This window comes from Panthera leo, chromosome D2 (genome assembly GCF_018350215.1).
Source record: "Panthera leo isolate Ple1 chromosome D2, P.leo_Ple1_pat1.1, whole genome shotgun sequence".
Lineage (NCBI taxonomy): Eukaryota > Metazoa > Chordata > Mammalia > Carnivora > Felidae > Panthera > Panthera leo.
Window position 1 is genome coordinate 57960814 of NC_056689.1, and position 18491 is coordinate 57979304.

Consider the following 18491-nt stretch of genomic DNA (forward strand, 5'->3'; position numbering starts at 1 on the left):
TTAATCAACTGTTTATCTGGCATGTGCCATATATTATAAGATGTGCTCTAACAACTTCATCAGACTTAATACATATTTTACATTTATTTATTCATTGTTCATTTATTCAACAAAAATTATTGTTTACACTGTGGTATCCAATAGGGTAGCCACTTGCCACAATGGCTGTTTATTTATTTTTTTTTTTTTCAACGTTTTTTTATTTATTTTTGGGACAGAGAGAGACAGAGCATGAACGGGGGAGGGGCAGAGAGAGAGGGAGACACAGAATCGGAAACAGGCTCCAGGCTCCGAGCCATCAGCCCAGAGCCTGACGCGGGGCTCGAACTCACGGACCGCGAGATCGTGACCTGGCTGAAGTCGGACGCTTAACCGACTGCGCCACCCAGGCGCCCCCACAATGGCTGTTTAAATTTAAACAGCCTTCACTTGCACTAGTCACATTTCAGGTTCTTCACTTGCACTAGTCACATTTCAGGTGTGCACTGACCACAGCTATCCTATGGTGGCTAGCGGGTATCCCATTGGAGAGATAGGGAATATTTCCATATCACAGAGTTCCACTGGAAAATTTTAGCCCTGGATGCTAGGTAAATTGTTAAAATTTATTAATAATTTTTAGTACGAGGGGCACTTTTAGCATGTATACATATATATAGTGCAAGACAAATGGTAAACTATCCTTATGTAAATGTTCTGTATCTACAATACATTTTTTCTTAACCTTAATGTTTGGTATGATTCACTTTTTTGTAGCCCCACTACTGTCTTCATTAGATGGGAAATATTTGTCTGGTTTACTGTTGTTCCAGAGAATGTCTTCGGTAGCTATTGAAAGATGGTGCCTTTATATTCCTTTGTCATCGGGGTATAACTATGAGTGAAAAGTTCTGCATCAGCAGTGGGTTCAGTACTGACTTTCCTTAGGAGTTTCAATTGTGTTTAAAGCAAGTTGAAAAGAGACATTGCTTTTGGTTAGGATAAAAATGATAAGCTTCAGGAACGCCTGGGTGGCTCAGTCAGTTAAGGTTCTGACTTCAGCTCAGGTCATGATCTTGCCGTCTGTGGGTTCGAGCCCCACGTTGGGCTCTGTGCTAATAGCTCAGAGCCTGGAACCTGCTTCAGATTCTGTGTCTCCCTCTTTCTCTGCCCCTCCCCAATTCATGCTCTATCTCTCTCCATCTCTCAAAAATGAATAAATGTTAAAAAAAAAAATGATAAGCTTCAGGATATGCAGATGAAGTTCAGGCTTCTTATGTACAATAGAATCATTCAGAGACTTTTGCTGGTGAAATTGAAGGCATTTACTTGGCATTTATTGACATTTATTCTTTTATTCACTTACTTGTCCTTTAACAGTGTTAATAGTGTTTATAAGCAGAGCTTTAAATTATAAATGCTCCTTAATGCTCTGGTGAATCTTGTCAGGAGATAAGCAATAACCTTACAAGATGCTTTCCTGGGTATGTATTACTATCATCAGTCGCACACAGCTGCTTTCTCTATAATGTTATATTTGGTTCTGAGTCTTGAATGGGGTTGAAAGACTATGATGATATTCAGCAAAAAGCTGGTGGCTCTATGCTGATGGGAGCCATTTAATGGACTTTTGGTGCATTGCTGAGTTCTGTTTGAATTCTGGAAGTGGCATAATTAGTGTTGATTTTGTAAGCTAAGTAATGGTTTGGTCAGTTACTGCCCTAATGCTGTTAATGTTTTCAGGATAGTGGTAGTGAAAGCCACTGTCTTCAGTTTTATTTTGGGTGATGTATATGTGAGTAACTTTCCTTTCATTGACTCAGCAGTGATTAGAGGGAAATCAGGTTTCTCAAATAGAAAGGGTGTATGCATGTATGTATGTAGGGGGGTAAATATGTGTGATAGTGAATCAGATCTCTCCTGGGAAACTGGATGTGAGGGATTCCAAAGATTTTGGAACTTTTCTTTTGGGCTTTAGGTCCTCTTTAGGAATTAACCTAGTGTAATATCAGCAAAGCAGAAGAGTCCAGCAATGCAAGTAATTGATAATGATGGCTAAGGCCGGGACTGCAAGTCACAAATGCAAGAAAGGACCATCGATCTATCTGTGTCAGGTGCCTAGACAGAGGAAGACCTTCAGTGTTTGCAAAGTGTAAGAAGCCTGATTAGATCAGAAGAGGTCAGAGTTCCAGAAAGATGTGATACTATTACTTCCAAGAGGGGAAAATTGTTTTTCAGTTACTCATTTGTATGCATGATGAGAAAAATGGAGACTTCCTGCTGGCTGCAACCATTGAGCAAAAATTCAAATGGGAAGTGTAGCAGAATTGCTGCCTGGTCCTTTCTTATTCCCTTATGTTCAAATGTCAGGTGACATTTTTCTGCCAATGTACACATGGAGACTTCTTAAGAGAAGGGAAAGCAAAGTTGAGTTGCATGCAGATTAGAGTTGTAAAGTTGCTTATCTTGACAGGAACCCAGGAGGATGACAGGATGCTTTGGAAAGCCATTGGAAGTTTCTGAAAAGGAGACCAATTGATGGAGTATGTATAGCTAGACAGCTAATAAAGACATAGAGGAGTTGACAAACCTGCAGCTCCATACAGTGAGCTCTAGGACCAAACCAGTCAGTGTTGGTTGATACGTGTCAGGGACATGTGAGGGGCATTGTGACAGTTGGAGATACTGCAAATAAGGTGTCTGCTCTTGGGAAACTTAATAGGCTAAGTGCAGAGGTGGAACAAACAAATAGGAAAGAAGTCTTAGGAGCGCATACTAGAATATAAACAAACTGCTTAAAGGGAATAATGACATTCCACATTGTAAAACAGAAGAAGGAGGCCTTTTCAAATCATTGTGAATATCACAAGAGTCAGCATTGTTGAGTGGAGGCTTCTTTTTTTTTTTTTTTTTTTTTTTCCTGAGTGCCAAAGCTTGGATAACTTTTGTTTTTTGTGTTTTTTTAAATATGAAATTTATTGTCAAATTGGTTTCCATACAACACCCAGTGCTCATCCCAACAGGTACCCTCCTCAATGCCCATCACCTACCCTCTCTTCCCTCCCACCCCCCATCAACCCTCAGTTTATTCTCAGTTTTTAAGAGTCTCTTATGGTTTGGCTCTCTCCCTCCCTAATTTTTTTTTCCTTCCCCTCCCTCATGGTCTTCTGTTAAGTTTCTCAGGATCCACATAAGAGTGAAAACATATGGTATCTGTCTTTCTCTGTATGACTTATTTCACTTAGCATAACACTCTCCAGTTCTATCCACATTGCTACAAAAGGCCACATTTCATTCTTTCTCATTGCCACGTAGTATTCCATTGTGTATATAAACCACAATTTCTATATCCATTCATCAGTTGATGGACATTTAGGCTCTTTCCATAATTTGGCTATGTTGAAAGTGCTGCTATAAACATTGGGGTACAAATGCCCCTATGCATCAGCACTCCTGTATCCCTTGGGTAAATTCCTAGCAGTGCTACTGCTGGGTCATAGGGTAGATCTATTTTTAATTTTTTGAGGAACCTCCACACTGTTTTCCAGAGTGGCCGCACCAGTTTGCATTCCCACCAACAGTGCAGGAGGGTTTCCATTTCTCCACATCCTCGCCAGCATCTATAGTCTCCTGATTTATTCATTATAGCCACTCTGACTGCGTGAGGTGATATCTGAGTGTGGTTTTGATTTGTATTTCCCTGATGAGGAGTGACGTTGAGCATCTTTCATGTGCCTGTTGGCCACCTGGATGTCTTCTTTAGAGAAGTGTCTATTCATGTTTTCTGCCCATTTCTTCACTGGATTATTTGTTTTTCAGGTGTGGAGTTTGGTGAGTTCTGTATAGATTTTGGATACTAGCCCTTTGTCTGATATGTCATTTGCAAATATCTTTCCCCATTCCATTGGTTGCCTTTTAGTTTTGTTGATTGTTTCCTTTGCAGTGCAGAAGCTTTTTATCTTGATGAGATCCCAATAGTTCATTTTTGCTATTAATTCCCTTGCCTTTGGAGATATGTCAAGTAAGAAATTGCTGCAGCTGAGGTCAGAGGTTTTTTTCCTGCTTTCTCCTCTAGGGTTTTGATGGTTTCCGGTCTCACATTCAGGTCCTGGGAAGTCATGTCAAAGAAGGGAAGGGGGAGGAATAGGTAGAGAAGCAGATGGGAAAAAGAAGGTCACATTACAGCAGTGGTTGTCAAAGTGTTTACTTGGGAGTTCCTGAGACCTTTTCAGGGAGTTTGTGAGGCCAAAATTAGGCCAAAGCTGTTTTCATAATAATACTACGATGTTATTTGCCCTTTTTAAAAAAATTTATTTATTGTTTAATTTACATCCAAGTTAGTTAGCATATAGTGCAACAATGATTTCAGGAGTAGATTCCTTAATGCCCCTTACCCATTTAGCCCATCCCCCTTCCCACAACCCCTCTAGCAACCCTCTGTTCTCTATATTTAAGAGTCTCTTCTGTTTTGTCCCCCTCCCTGTTTTTATATTATTTTTGCTTCCCTTCCCTTATGTTCACCTGTTTTGTATCTTAAATTCCACGTATGAGTGAAGTCATATGATATTTGTCTTTCTCTGACTAGTTTCGCCTAGCATAATACCCTCCAGCTCCATCCATGTAGTTGCAAATGGCAAGATTTCATTCTTTTTGATTGCCGAGTAATATTCCATTTGTGTGTGTGTGTGTGTGTGTGTGTGTGTGTGTACATATGTGTGTGTATATGTGTGTGTATATATATATGTATGTATATACATATGTGTATATATATATACACATATGTATATATGTATATACATAAAAATAAAAGCAGAAGCTTTTTAGTTTGATGAGGTCCCAATAGTTCATTTTTGCTTTTGTGTCGCTTGCTTCTGGAGACGTGTTGAGTAAGAAGTTGCTGGGGCCGAGGTCAAAGAGGTTTTTGCCTGCTTTCTCCTCTAGGATTTTGATGGCTTCCTGTCTTATGTTTAGGTCTTTCATCCACTTTGAGTTTATTTTTTGTGTGTGGTGTAAGAACGTGGTCCAGGTTCATTCTTCTGCATGTTACTGTCCAGTTTTCCCAGCACCATTTGCTCAAGAGACTGTATTCCATTGGATATTCTTTGCTGCTTTGTCAAAGATTAATTGGCCATATGTTTGTGGATCCATTTCTGGGTTCTCTATTCTGTTCCATTCATCTGAGGGTCTGTTTTTGTGCCAGTACCATACTGTCTTCATGATTACAGCTTTATAATACGTCTTGAAGTCTGGGAGTGTGACGCCTCCAGCTTTGGTTTTCTTTTTCAGGATTGCTTTGGCTATTCGGGGTCTTTTCTGGTTCCATACAAATTTTAGGATGGTTTGTTCTAGCTCTGTGAAGAATGCTGGTGTTATTTTGATAGGGATTGCTTGCCCTTCTTTTAATTGGAAAAAAACACATAAGATTTACCATTTTAACAACTTTTAAGTATACAGTTCAGTACTGTTAAGTGTATTCACATTGTTATTTGACCAATCTCCAGAACTTTTTCATTTTGCAAGTCTGAACTCTATACCCATTAAACAACAACTCCACTTTTTTCCCACCCTGCACCAACCCCTGGTAACCACTATTCTATTTTCTGTTTTGATGAATATGGCTGCTTCCCATCTCTCATGTAAGTGGAACTCACAATATTTGTCTTTTTGTGACTGGCTTGTTTTACTTAGCATGATATCCTCAAGGCTCACCCATATGTAGCATATGACAAAGCTTCCTTCTCTTTTAAGGCTGAAGAATATCCATTTTATGTATATAATGCATTTTGTTCGTTTATTCATCTGTCCTTGGATACTTTATTTGCTTCTCCCTCTTGGCTGGTATGTTGCTATTTGCCCTTTTCACTGAGCTGACATATATACTAGTGATGCAAAGCAACAGGTAGGTAGAACTGCAGGTGCCTTGACACAAATCAAGATGGAGGCACCAAATTCTACTGTTAGTTATTGTAGTCGTCACTGTCACACAGTTGTAATGGGAAAAAATTCCAGTTCCATTTAAGAATATCTTTTTCATGGGACACCTGGGTGGCTCAGTCAGTTAGGCGTCTGACTTCAGCTCAGGTCATGATATTGAGGTTCTCGAGTCCGAGCCCCGCATTGGGCTTTGTGCTGACAGCTCGGAAACTGGAGCCTGCTTCGGATCCTGTGTCTCCCTCGCTCTCTGCCCCTCCCCCACTCATGCTCTGTCTCTGTCTCTCAAAAATAAATAATAAAAATGTTTTAAAAAAAAAGAATATCTCTTTCATATTCTGTGTGACAAAATTGGAAGTATGCACTTCTCTTGCACACTGAGTTGTCTTGAGGAAAAGCCCTTAGGCAATTGTTTGGGTTATGAGTTAAACCTAGCTGCTTTTATCACAGAATATTATTCTTACTTGAAAGAATGCCAGAAAAACTATGGTTTTCAGACATGGATATTTTGTAACGCTCTTCTTGAAAAATGAATGAAGTAAAATCCTGTCACTTTAAGGAAGCCAACTGTTAGTTTTTATTGCCAGTGATAACATCTGAGCTTTCAAGTGAAAATTAGCAGTTTGGAACATTTGTATCTGCCACCATGAGTCTGCTAGCTTCTTAATACTTAAAAGACTTTTTTTTTTTTTTAATTTACATCCAAGTTAGTTAGCATATAGTGCAATAATGTATTCAGGAATAGATTCCAGTGATTCATCCCCTGGGTGTAACACCCAGTGCTCATCCCAGCAAGTGTCTTCCTTAATGCCCCTAACCCTTTTAGCCCATCCCCCCACCGAAAAAGACTTTTCTTGATAATATTGGTAGTGATATTAATATGTGTGTGTGTGTGTGTGTGTGTGTGTGTGTTTAATGTTGTAAAATGAAATGTGTCAATGTTAGGGAGGTTTGCATAGCTCAGTGAACCAATATTTCCCAGTATAAGATGTTACAAAATTGTGCCGGGGTAAATGCACATTCAAAGTGCAAGATTCAAAGTGCAAGATAGACTAATGGTTAATGTTACGGAGTATAAAACATTCTTAGATAGGATTTTAGATTTCACATTGCAGCTAACCTTTAAGAAACCCCACTTGTTGAACTTTAGCGTAGCGTCAAAGAAGAATCTAAACGGGTTATTAAAATATTCCTTTTTCCAACATGTCTCTGTGAAGCTGGATTTTTTTTCATATACTTCAACCAAAACAACATACTGTAACAGATTGAATACAGAGGCAAGTATGAGAATCTAGCTGTGTTCTATTAATCTACACAGTAGAGAGATTTGCAAAACCATAAAACAATGTCACTCTTCTATTTTTTTGTTTTAAAAAAGTAGTTATTTTGGTGGCACCTGGGTGGCTCAGTCGGTTAGGCATCAGACTTTGGCTCAGGTCATGATCTCATAGTTCGTGGGTTCGAGCCCCGCATTGGGCTCTGTGCTGACAGCTCAGAGCCTGGAGCCTGCTTCAGGTTCTGTGTCTCCTCTCTCTCTGCCCCACCCCTGCTCATGCTTGCTCTCTCTGTCTCTCAAAAATAAACATTAAAAATTTTTTTTAAAAATTAAAAAGTTATTTTTATAAAGTATATTAATATGTAAAGAGTATTGTTTTATCTAAGTAAATATTAAAAATTTTCTGTTCTATTTTCTAACATGGTAAATAGATGTAACCCACATATACAAAACCTCTTTTGCATCCAATAAATTTTAAGAATACAAAAGGGGTCCTGAGCCTAGATGTTTGAGAACCAGTGTACTGGAGAAAAGTTATTCATGAAGCAGGAGGGAATGGGGTCTAAAATCTAGTCAGAAAAGTAGAGGGGAAGGTTTTGAGAGAGGGAAAGCAGAGAAAGATCTGTGAAGCATGTGAAGTAGAAAGATTGCTAGGGTAGGAAATGAAGTCACTTTGGGCTAGAGATGGCTTACCTTGCGTGAGGTCAGAATTTGCAAGAGTTCTGTAACTTGAACCCAGATATCTTCCCAGCTTTTATGTGATAGAAGTGAGCTGTTATGAATTGATTTGTGGATCATAAGCCCAGTTCAGCCCAGTAATATGATTAGAGTGGTAAAGTTTGTGGTGAAACAGTCTTTGGGAACATAAACTTGCTAGAGTGTAACAGATTTTTACCACCTGCTTCATTTCCCATAACTCCCTCTCATATTGGATCCGGAAAAAAGTTCTGCCTGACCCTATTCTATGTAATCATTTACAGCATGATACTGGAGCTCAAATATATGATCCTCCCTTATTTTGTATTGCAGAGTAGGAAAGGTACTTAACTCTACTTTTTTATTTCAGAACTGATTCTATATGCTCATCCATTCATCAAGGTTTGCTTTTCCCTCCCCAAAGCAGGGAACTGTGTGGTCTGCATAGCAGTGTCAAATCACCAGTAAACATGGCCTAGATTATTGTGAGGGGTGGGACATGTGGCTAATTGTCTAATCAGAGGTAGATTTACCGAAGAGCTAGTGATACCTACACTTCAGGGCCCCTTACATGTGTAGGCCCCTTTTCGTATTTGTAATGTTGAATCTTTCTTAAAAACAACAACAACAACAACAACAACAACAAAAACAACTATCCAATGGCATTAGTTTCAGGCTTCACAAAACCTAGTTCTTTTTTTTTTTTTTTAATTTTTTTTAATGTTTATTTCTGAGACAGAGACAGCATGAGCGGGGGAGGGGCAGAGAGAGAGGGAGACACAGGATCAGAAGCAAGCTCCAGGCTCTGAGCTGTCAGCACAGAACCTGACGCGGGGCTCGAACTCAAAAACCGTGAGATCATGACCTGAGCTGAAGTCGGTTGCTCAACCGACTGAGCCACCCAGGTGCTCCCACAAAACCTAGTTCTGAGGGGTTCTGTGTAAGGGTCTAGGGGATCTAGGAATTAGCTCTAAATACAGTGTTGGATGAGTAGGGCAGATATAAGGAAGGGAGTTTAGTGGTGATACTTGAGAAAATACACAGCATTGCTTTCAAAGCATTTATTCAAGTACTAGCTCAACCTATAGTAATACTTAATCAAATTTAAAAGAATTTACAGGACAACGTTTTAATCTGTTTACCGTGCAGTATGTATTCTCAGCACCAAGAAAGAGCTTTTTCCATATAATAAGTTAAAAGCCATTCTCACTGGGCTTCTCTTCAAAGAGAAGTTCAGCAATGTTTGTACTTTTCAGACTCTCAGGTTCTAAGTGAACCTTAATGTCTATTAAAGCCTAAGACTCAGGAGCATTTTACTTACTCTTAGCCTTCTTTTCTTCTGGACTTTTCAGCTCTTTTCTCCAGAGAGTCTTCTCCTATTTGCTTTCCCAATTATTATCACATAACAGTAAAAGCAGTGGCAGTGGTACAGCGCTGTGCTAACCACTCAGCATACATTGTCTGTATGAGGGCGGAGACTTGGTATCCTTATTTTACAGATGAGAAAGCAGTCTGAGAGAAGGTAGGTAACTTGTTGAAGGTCACACAGCATAGAAAGTGCCAGAGCTGAGAGACTCAAACCTTGGTGTTTTGATGGTAGCATCTTTTTTTTTTTTTTTTAATTTTTTTTTTTTAACGTTTATTTATTTTTGAGACAGAGAGAGACAGAGCATGAACGGGGGAGGGGCAGAGAGAGAGCGAGACACAGAATCCAAAGCAGGCTCCAGGCTCTGAGCTGTCAGCCCAGAGCCCGACGTGGGGCTCGAACTCACGGACCGTGAGATCGTGACCTGAGCTGAAGTCGGACGTTTAACTGACTGAGCCACCCAGGCGCCCCTTGATGGTAGCATCTTTACTTGTTTCATCTTCCTGCTGTCCACCACATAAATATAATGAGAATCTGAAGAAATTCCAACACAAAATTCTGATGTCCTAGGGCCTAGAAGCTATTTTTTTTTTAACAGTGTAATGTTTCATTTTTTTAGACTGGGTGTTGGGTACATTGTTTTATTGTTATTATTTATACATATTTTATAAGCATTCTTTTTATGACTGTAAAATACTTTAAAAGATATAGAAAAGAATAACTACTGTGTTTATGAAATACATTTTTTATTAATGCAGTTCTAGCAGTAAAAAGTACAAAGCAAAAAGCCCCATAAATATGGCCACCCAGAAACACATATTAAGTGATAATCATTCCAAAGTAGTGTTAATGTTTATGTACAGAAAGGATAGAGAGATAGAAGAGAAATTATTAGGATTGTTTTAGTTAACTAGTGTGTATAACAAACTGCCCCATATCTCGGTGGCTTATAACAATAAAAAGTAGTTATTTGCTTAGACCTAGAAGCTCTTTGAAGATGGTAAAACATTTGGTATCCCAGCCAGTTTCAGAACTGCCCCCACTGCCATTTCAATGGCTCTCGGGAAGAAAACCAGGCATTATCTATGTACATCACTAATTATGGTCAGTGTTGTTTCATTCCTCAGGATGTGTGGTTCCATGTGGCTGGCACAGGTGGACACTTCATGAAAACTCTTTAATCCCAGTTTCTCTTTTTGCCTGGCTCAGGTATTTGGCTCGAGTAGGGGAGCTTGAAGCAACCAACACTGAAGACCCAACTCTAAATTACGGACTTGTCGTGGATTGTGGCAGCAGTGGCTCCCGGATTTTTGTTTATTTCTGGCCAAGACATAATGGCAACCCTCATGATTTACTGGACATTAAGCAGATGAGAGACCGCAACAGCCAACCAGTGGTTAAAAAAATCAAGCCAGGTACTATTTGGCATGTATTTTGTTGTCAGTCTCTTTACCTGCTACAGGCATGAAAAAGGAGAGAGTGAAGAGGCAGAAAGAAAGCTATTCCCTTTTTTTCTTGCGAGTCTGGATAATGGGAGAGATCTCATTCATTGCTGTTCCCGTCCTCTCAAATAAATAAGTGTTTAGGACCTTATGCAGAACTTTATGGAGTATCAGTCTTCTGAATCCATGTGATCTGCTTTTTAAAGTATTTTGTCTTACTTAAGGAATCTCTGCAATGGCCGACACTCCAGAACACGCCAGTGATTACCTTCGTCCTCTGCTGAGCTTTGCTGCTGCTCACGTGCCTGTGAAGAAGCACAAGGAGACCCCTCTTTACATCCTGTGCACAGCAGGCATGAGGCTTCTCCCTGAGAGGTGAGATCGGGGGTCTGAAGAACACAGGAGAATGGGTGGCATGAGAGTTGCCAGGCTGATTCCACATGTTACTCTTTGCAGTCCCCTGGTCTGAAGGTGGGCTATGGGTGCACCATGCAGAGTTCACAGGTGGCACTGGAAGACTCCTGGCTCAAAATAGAGCAAAGCCACCCCTGCACGCAGTTATTTCACAGTCTGTTCAGAGCTTCATGTCATTTGCTTCTTTGGGATCAATATCTATCTATCTGTGATGGCTGTAATGATTCTTAGTTTTTACTGAGGGGCAGTGGTGATGGTGATAAATTTAGATCACTAGAAGGGGAGCACAGTTAACAGAAGGGTTGTAGGAGGTTGACCCGAGCAACTGGGTACCTGGGGGTCGGTAGAAAGGAATGCTGCTCTCTCCTTAACTGCCTGGTCATGGTGCTGCTTTACAAAGCTCAGTCTCCATTGTTTTAGAACAGTTTTTTTCAGCTTCATCCAGTCAAGTCTTTTCCACTTGACCTTGGCAAGTTAGCCCAGTATCTTGCCACCCAATCCCTCTTTCTTCTTTGGAAGAAGAGGAGGAAGAGGCAGTGGCTGTACTTAGGTCAGACACATTCTTGTTTGTAATTTCTCCCCTTTGACACTTCCCTGGCCCCTTCACACTTATGGTCATGGGGTGGGAGTGAGCTCCCTTCACTTTAGAATTCATTCTTCTGGAATGTTCAAAGTCTCATAGGCAGCAGGTATTTTTTGTTAGCTTAGATATTTTTTTCTTGGTAAATAACAGTTCCCTTTTCCAGAAAGTTTTATTTTGTATTCTTGGCCAGCAACAAAAACCTTGGCTATGCAGGTAGGGCTTTGTGCTGCTTATGCCAGACGTGCAGGACAATGTAACATATGTCCACAGTTCTTTCAATGGGGTTCTTTCCTTCTCTTTAGATACACAGTTACTGGTTTACTATCTTGTCTGCTGTTGAGAAGCAGATTATTTTATATAACCATTTGTTGAAATGAGAGACCTATTTTAACCCATTATTTTCCCGTGTATCTTGGCCTTTAAAACATTTTTGTTTTGGGGTGCCTGGGTAGTCCAGTCAGTTGAGCGTCTGACTCTTGATTTTGGCTCAGGTCGTGATCTCATGGTTCTTGCAATTCAGCCCGTGTTGGGCTCTGTGATGACAGCATGGATCCTGCTTGGGATTCTCTCTCTCCCTCTCTTTCTGTTCCTCTGCTACTTGCACTCTCTCTCTACATACATAAACTTAAGAAAATTTTTTTGGTTTTGTTTTTGGGGTGGCTAGATGGTTCAGTCAGTTGAGTGTCCGACTTTTGATTTCAGCTCACGTCATGATCCTGGGGTCATGGGATTGGGCCCCGCATCAGGCTCTGTGCTCAGCGTGGGGCCTGCTTGGGATTTTCTCTCTCTCTTTCCCTCTGTCCTTCTCCCTGTCTCATGCGTGCTTTCTCTTAACAAAACAAAACAACATTTGTGTTTTTTAATTTTTAAAACCAAATTTTAAAATATTATAGCTGTAGTAAAGGAAAAATAAACAACAAACTTATATCCCTATTGCCCTATCGAAAGTGTTTCATTTTGTCATATTCCCTTCTCTCTGTACATCTCTCTGTAATTTCTACAAAGTTGTTAACCATACTACACACGTAAGTTAGAATTTTTGATTCTGACATAAGTAATAATCATATAGTTCAGAATTTAGAAACCCTGGGAAGAGTATAGGTGACACAGTGGGTGCCACATCACAGGCTTGTGAGTGGTCTGAGGTCAACACCAAGGAAGGGGGATGAAGGCCACAAAAGAAGTTGATGAGGGAGTCAAAAAGGCAGAGCCGACCAGGAGGGTGATGGTTTGGCCCCCTTTTGTGGGTCTGGAGCAAAAGAAAGGATTGCCTCATCTCCTGATGTCACTCAGCATTGACATTGTTTGTCAAAGAAGTTTCTATGCAGACAAAACCCACTATGTAACTCCATTCCATTTGTCTAAGATGTTCACTGTCAGCATGGAGGCTCCGAATATTTGTATTTTTTTTTTTATCTTAAGAATTTGTGAAGAGCTTGTCTTTTAATTCGTTTTCTGATCACCTCTTCTAAATAATGTCTATATCTATCCTGGGCTTATGAAATCATTGCTACCTCTTGAGGCAGCTGTAGTTGTTGACATAAATATAGCCATCACTGTAAGAACCTGTTTTGTGTAATTAATGCTCCACTAATATATTAGCATTTGTGAGCAATATTCAAAATGGGTTTAAATCACCTGGACTATATTTTGAAATGTGTTATCACTAGGTTTTATTTCTTTGTCAAAGGCCTAGACTAACAATTTGTTAGACTGACCTCTTTTTTGTTTTGTAATGAAAATGCCTTTAAAAAGAAATTACAAAGGTATTACAAGGTGACATTTAAGGGGGAAAAAACTTTTGTTCTGGAAAATTTCAAACATAAATAAAAATAGAACAGCATAATGAATCCTTATTTTCTCAGCCCCCAGCTTCAACAGTTATCAGCATTTTGCCACTGAAAGTTTTTTGTTTTTGTGGGTTTTTTTTTGTTTTGTTTAAAGCTTATTTATTTATTTTGAGAGAGAAGTGCGAGTAGGGGAGGGGCAGAGAGAGAGAGAGAGAGAGAGAGAGAAAATTCCAAGCAGGCTCTGCACCGTGAGCACACAGCCCGATGCATGGCTCCAGCTCACGAAACGTGAGATCATGACCTGAGCCAAAACCAGGAGTCAGATGCTTAACTGACTGAGCCACCCGGATGCCACTGAAAGTTTTTGTTTGTTTTTTTTTTTTTAAATAAAGAAACAATATTGAATTTTAGGAACAAAAGTTCTATTCTGTGCAGTACGTGAAAAAGTTTTTTGTTTATTGTTTAATATAAGTTGGGATCATATTGTATGTACTGTTTCATAACCTTTTAGAACTCAAAATATGTTGGACATCTTTTCATGTCAATACATATAGAGTATAAGTCGACCTCATTTCTTTTAACATCTGTCTAGTGTTACATTATATGGATATGACATAGATTATTTAACAGGTTGTCACTTTTTCATTTTTATAAAGCTGCAGTATTCGCTTCCTTTTTGTATTCTTATCTGATGATTCCCTTGCAATAAATTTCTAAAAACGTAATAGCTGGTCAAAAGTTAAGCACGTTAAAAATTTGGATACAAAGTCCTGGATTGCTCTCAAAAAGATCATACCAGTGGGGCACCTAGCTGGCTCAGTTGGTAGAGCATTGACTCTCGATCTCAGTATCAGAAGTTCAAGCCCCACATTAGGCATGGAGCCTACTTAATTAAAAAAAAATTTTTTTTTAATGTTTATTTATTTTTGAGACAGACAAAGACAGAATTCAAGTGGGTTAGGGGCAGAGAGAGAGGGAGACACAGAATCCGAAGCAGGCTAGGCATGGAGCCTACTTAAAAAAACAAAAAAAGATCATACCAGTAATTTACATTCCAAACACCAGTGTATGTGGGTGCCCATTTTTCCATATTGTCCCCCAAATCAGCAAGCCCTCTTTTTGTTTATTTTAAGCAAATAGCCAATTGGAAACATATCCAATAGGGAGAGCAAAATAATCCCTCTTGTTCCCCACGTAAAATTCTTATTGTAAGAATTTAATATGTATAACAACGAGCTATTTTAGAAATTGTATTTGACAGTATATTGTAAAATTATTACTTTGTTTTTCCTTTTTTTTTTTTTTTTTACAAAATGTTTATTTATTTTGAGAGAGAGAGAGAGACAGACAGAGAAAGTGAGCATGCACAAGCTGGGAGGGGTAGAGAGAGCAGGAGAGAGAATCCCAAGCAGGCTCTATGCTCAGTGCAGAGCCTGATGCAGGGCTCGATCTCACAACCATAATATCATGACCTGAGCTTAAAGAAAATTATTCCTTTAAATATATTCTTTACTTTTAAGTGTTATCATTCTTCACTAAGTCATGCTGAGCCAATAGAATATTTTTCTAATGAGTTATTTTAAAGATCCAGGATAGTTGCTTTTGTTTTTAACCCCTTTCTCTAGAATCATATTATTACTTCTAGCTTTGTTTCTTTGCTTTTCTTTAATAATACTGATAGCATAAAACTTGAGAGGAGAAAATAACCCTAGATACTAAGATTCAGACTTTGTCCCCAAACTGTTATAACCTTTGGATTTTGATCCTGATTTGGGTTTTTCAAATGATAAGATTTTTATAAAGAAACAAAACCCCAGCCCTTGAAATATATAAAAGGAGATTAAAAAGTTCATTGTCAGTTTTGTAAAGGATATTAATTTGTGGATCTAACAGTGCTTGTTGTGTGGTAATATGAGGTGTTGTTTCTATATTGTGTAAGATCTGAGGATAAGATTGTGTTCCTTAGTCTGACAGTTTCCCTTCATAGTAGTTAGGAATCATGCAATTATGAAACTGTGCTTCCTGCCACTTATATATACTCAGCGTTGTGAGAGGCACAGAACTGTAGTCTCATCTTTTAATACTATTTGAATTATAAAATTACACAAAGAAAAAGTATTACTAGTATCATATTGCCTTTTAAGTGGAAGGATATACTTTGGAGGCAGTTTAAACCTTTAAAATCAAGTGAAGTGCCAAAAAGAAGCATGGCTCAACTAGTGGATGGACTATGTGAGCAATGAGGTAGAAGTGCAAGTTGAAGCTAATTGTGAGAAGAGTGTCTAACGATTAACTTTTATATTTTTGTTCTTTCTTGCAGAAAGCAGCTGGCTATCTTGGCTGATCTGGTGAGAGATTTACCTCTGGAGTTTGACTTCCTCTTTTCACAGTCTCAGGCAGAAGTGATCTCTGGGAAGCAGGAAGGTACTGGGCCTTGAAGGGTGCACTCCTTCAGCTCCTAGCCAATCATGGCATAGTCTCTCTGCTAGGGGTGGGGTTAGGATTACTTTATATATTTGATTTTTATTTTTCTTCGAGTAATTTTCTTGATTCTGTCATATGTTTTTTTTTTAATTATTATTTGCATATTCTGCATTGGTGTCTGTTATAGATTGCTGCTTCTGGAAGTCATATATTTATATTTATTTTTAACTTTGTGCTAAGTACGGTGTTTATAAGAACATGTTAGTATTTAGTGATGATTCCAAGTGAGTATTTGGTTAGCTAATTGTAGTTTTCAAAACATAAGTACTTCTGGGAGTTGTACTGAGTTTGCCAAATTCTAATGTAAAGCAATTATTAAAGTAAGGGGAAACGTTAATAGGGGATGATCATTATTTACTTTTCTTTTGTTATGGGCTCTCCTTTTATTGCGTTTATTTTTTAAATGTTGATTTATTTATTTTGAAGGAGAGGGAGCAAGCAGGGGAGGAGCAGAGAGAGAGGGGGAGAGAGAATCCCAAGCAGGCTCCATGCTCAGTGCAGAGCCCAACTCAGGGATCCATCTCACCACCATGAGACCATGACCTGAACTGAATCCAAGAGTCAGAAGCTTAACAAACTGCATCACGCAGGCACCCCCCCCCCCTTTATTGTATTTATTATGAAGTACTGATACTTCCCTAAAAGCTTGCACTGCTGGGTTTGTAGTTTTGAGGTAGAATTGAATATGTGTTCTCATGTGGCCCAAATGTGGCCTACATGACAAATTATGTTTCCATTTCTTGAAAAAGAGAAAATCTTCTGTGCATTCTGAGTTTTTCTAAATGTTTATTTATTTTTGAATAAGAGAGACAGAGTGTGAGTGGGGTAGGAGCAGAGAGAGAGGGAGACACAGAATCCGAAGCAGGCTCCAGGCTCTGAGCTGTCAGCACAGAGCCTGATGCGGGGCTTGAACTCACGAACCATGAGATCATGACCTGAGCTGAAGTCAGACGCTGATTATCAACTGAGCCACCCAGGCGCCCCTCTTCTGTACATTCTAGTTGCAGTTCACATAAAGGAAAAGATTTACCTTTTCAATTTCAGTATTGCATTCTCCAGTTCTAAAATTTTCATTTGATTCTTTTTTATGTTCTCTTCCTTTGCTGAGACTTTCTATCTTTCCGTTCATTGTAAGACTGCTCTTATTGCTGAGTTATATAGCTGCTTTAGTATCTCTGTCTGGTAATTCTGACATCTGTGTCATCTTGGGGTTGGCATCTTTTCCCTTAGGAGTTGAGATTTTCCTAGTTCTTTTCATGCTAAGTAATTTTATATTGTGTCCTGGACATTTTGAAAGTTATACTATGAAACTGGGTCTTGTTTCAATCGTAAGGAAAATACTGACTTTTGTTTGTGTTAGCAGGGAGTTGACCTGGTTAGGTTCATGCCTCAAGTTCTGACCTGCCTTCTGTGATTGTAGTGATTCATTTTTCAAAGCCTTGTCACTGCTATTTGGGTTTGTACCATTTGTGTGTCACCCAGTGGTCAGTCTAAAATCTGGGCATAGTCCATACAAATGGAGTGCCTGGCCAGTACGGTTCTCAGAACCTTTGGTATATTGTTTATGAGATCCATGCATGTGTTGCTTGGCTGTGAGCCCAGGAGTTCATACATCACTTTATTCCTTACTCTCTGTGATCTCCCCAACACTTTCTGGCTCCCTGGGGCTCACTTTCATGGTCCTCCAGTTAGAAAGCCAGGGCTTTAATTTCCCTGCTCTGCCATACATTTCCCATGATTGCATCTGCATCCAGGGCTAAATGGTGGAGGACATGGAGAAAAATCAGCAATAGGGATTTTCTTCAGTTCTTAAGGCTGTAGCTCCTCTAGTCAGAGAAGATTCATATCCTTCACAGTTTTAGGCACCTGCCCAACTTCTACCTCTGCTGTTGCAGGATTGCCTGGGGTAGCAGAGAACAAAATGAAGGGGAAAAAACCCAAGGGATTTTCCTCCATTCTTTCGGAGCCTTTGGGGTCTCTTTTAATGCTCCTTGGACCAGAAAGCAAGGTCTTGAAGTTCTTTCCCTCCACACCTGGATGTCCTTTTGTGTTTCAAGCTGCTTTTGAGTCCAGGCCAGGCAATATCTGAGGGGAAAATATGAGACACTCACTACAGGTTTGGTGGTACTTTAACTTCTGATCTCTGACTCAGTGTGCCTCTTATTATTTCCTTCCAGAGTTCTCACAAATCTGCTCCATATATTCCATGCAGTTTACACTGTGTTCCGTGGGATGACAGGATGGAGTGTGCTTACCTCCTCTTGCCCAGAGCCAGAATCCAAGATGCACATTTTTTACATTTGTTTTTGCACATTAATTTAGAAAACGCAAATTTACACATTAATTTAGAAAATGCAAATCATTTTATTTTTTAATTTTTTAATTTTTTTTTTAACGTTTATTTATTTTTGAGACAGAGAGAGACAGAGCATGAACGGGGGAGGGTCAGAGAGAGGGAGACACAGAATCCGAAACAGGCTCCAGGCTCCGAGCTGTCAGCACAGAGCCCGACGCGGGCTGGAACTCACAG

General features: G+C 39.5%; 1 protein-coding gene across 2 annotated transcripts in view; it reads left to right on the forward strand.

Annotated features, from left to right (window-relative positions):
* The window catches only part of ENTPD7 (ectonucleoside triphosphate diphosphohydrolase 7), a 47145-nt gene that overhangs the window by 10075 nt on the left and 18579 nt on the right, over positions 1–18491 (forward strand). For both annotated transcript variants that reach the window (XM_042908608.1, XM_042908609.1), the window contains 3 exons: positions 10458–10663; positions 10915–11065; positions 15798–15901. In XM_042908608.1, the coding sequence (XP_042764542.1) occupies positions 10458–10663; positions 10915–11065; positions 15798–15901 (461 nt within the window). The remainder of the gene's footprint in view (positions 1–10457; positions 10664–10914; positions 11066–15797; positions 15902–18491) is intronic.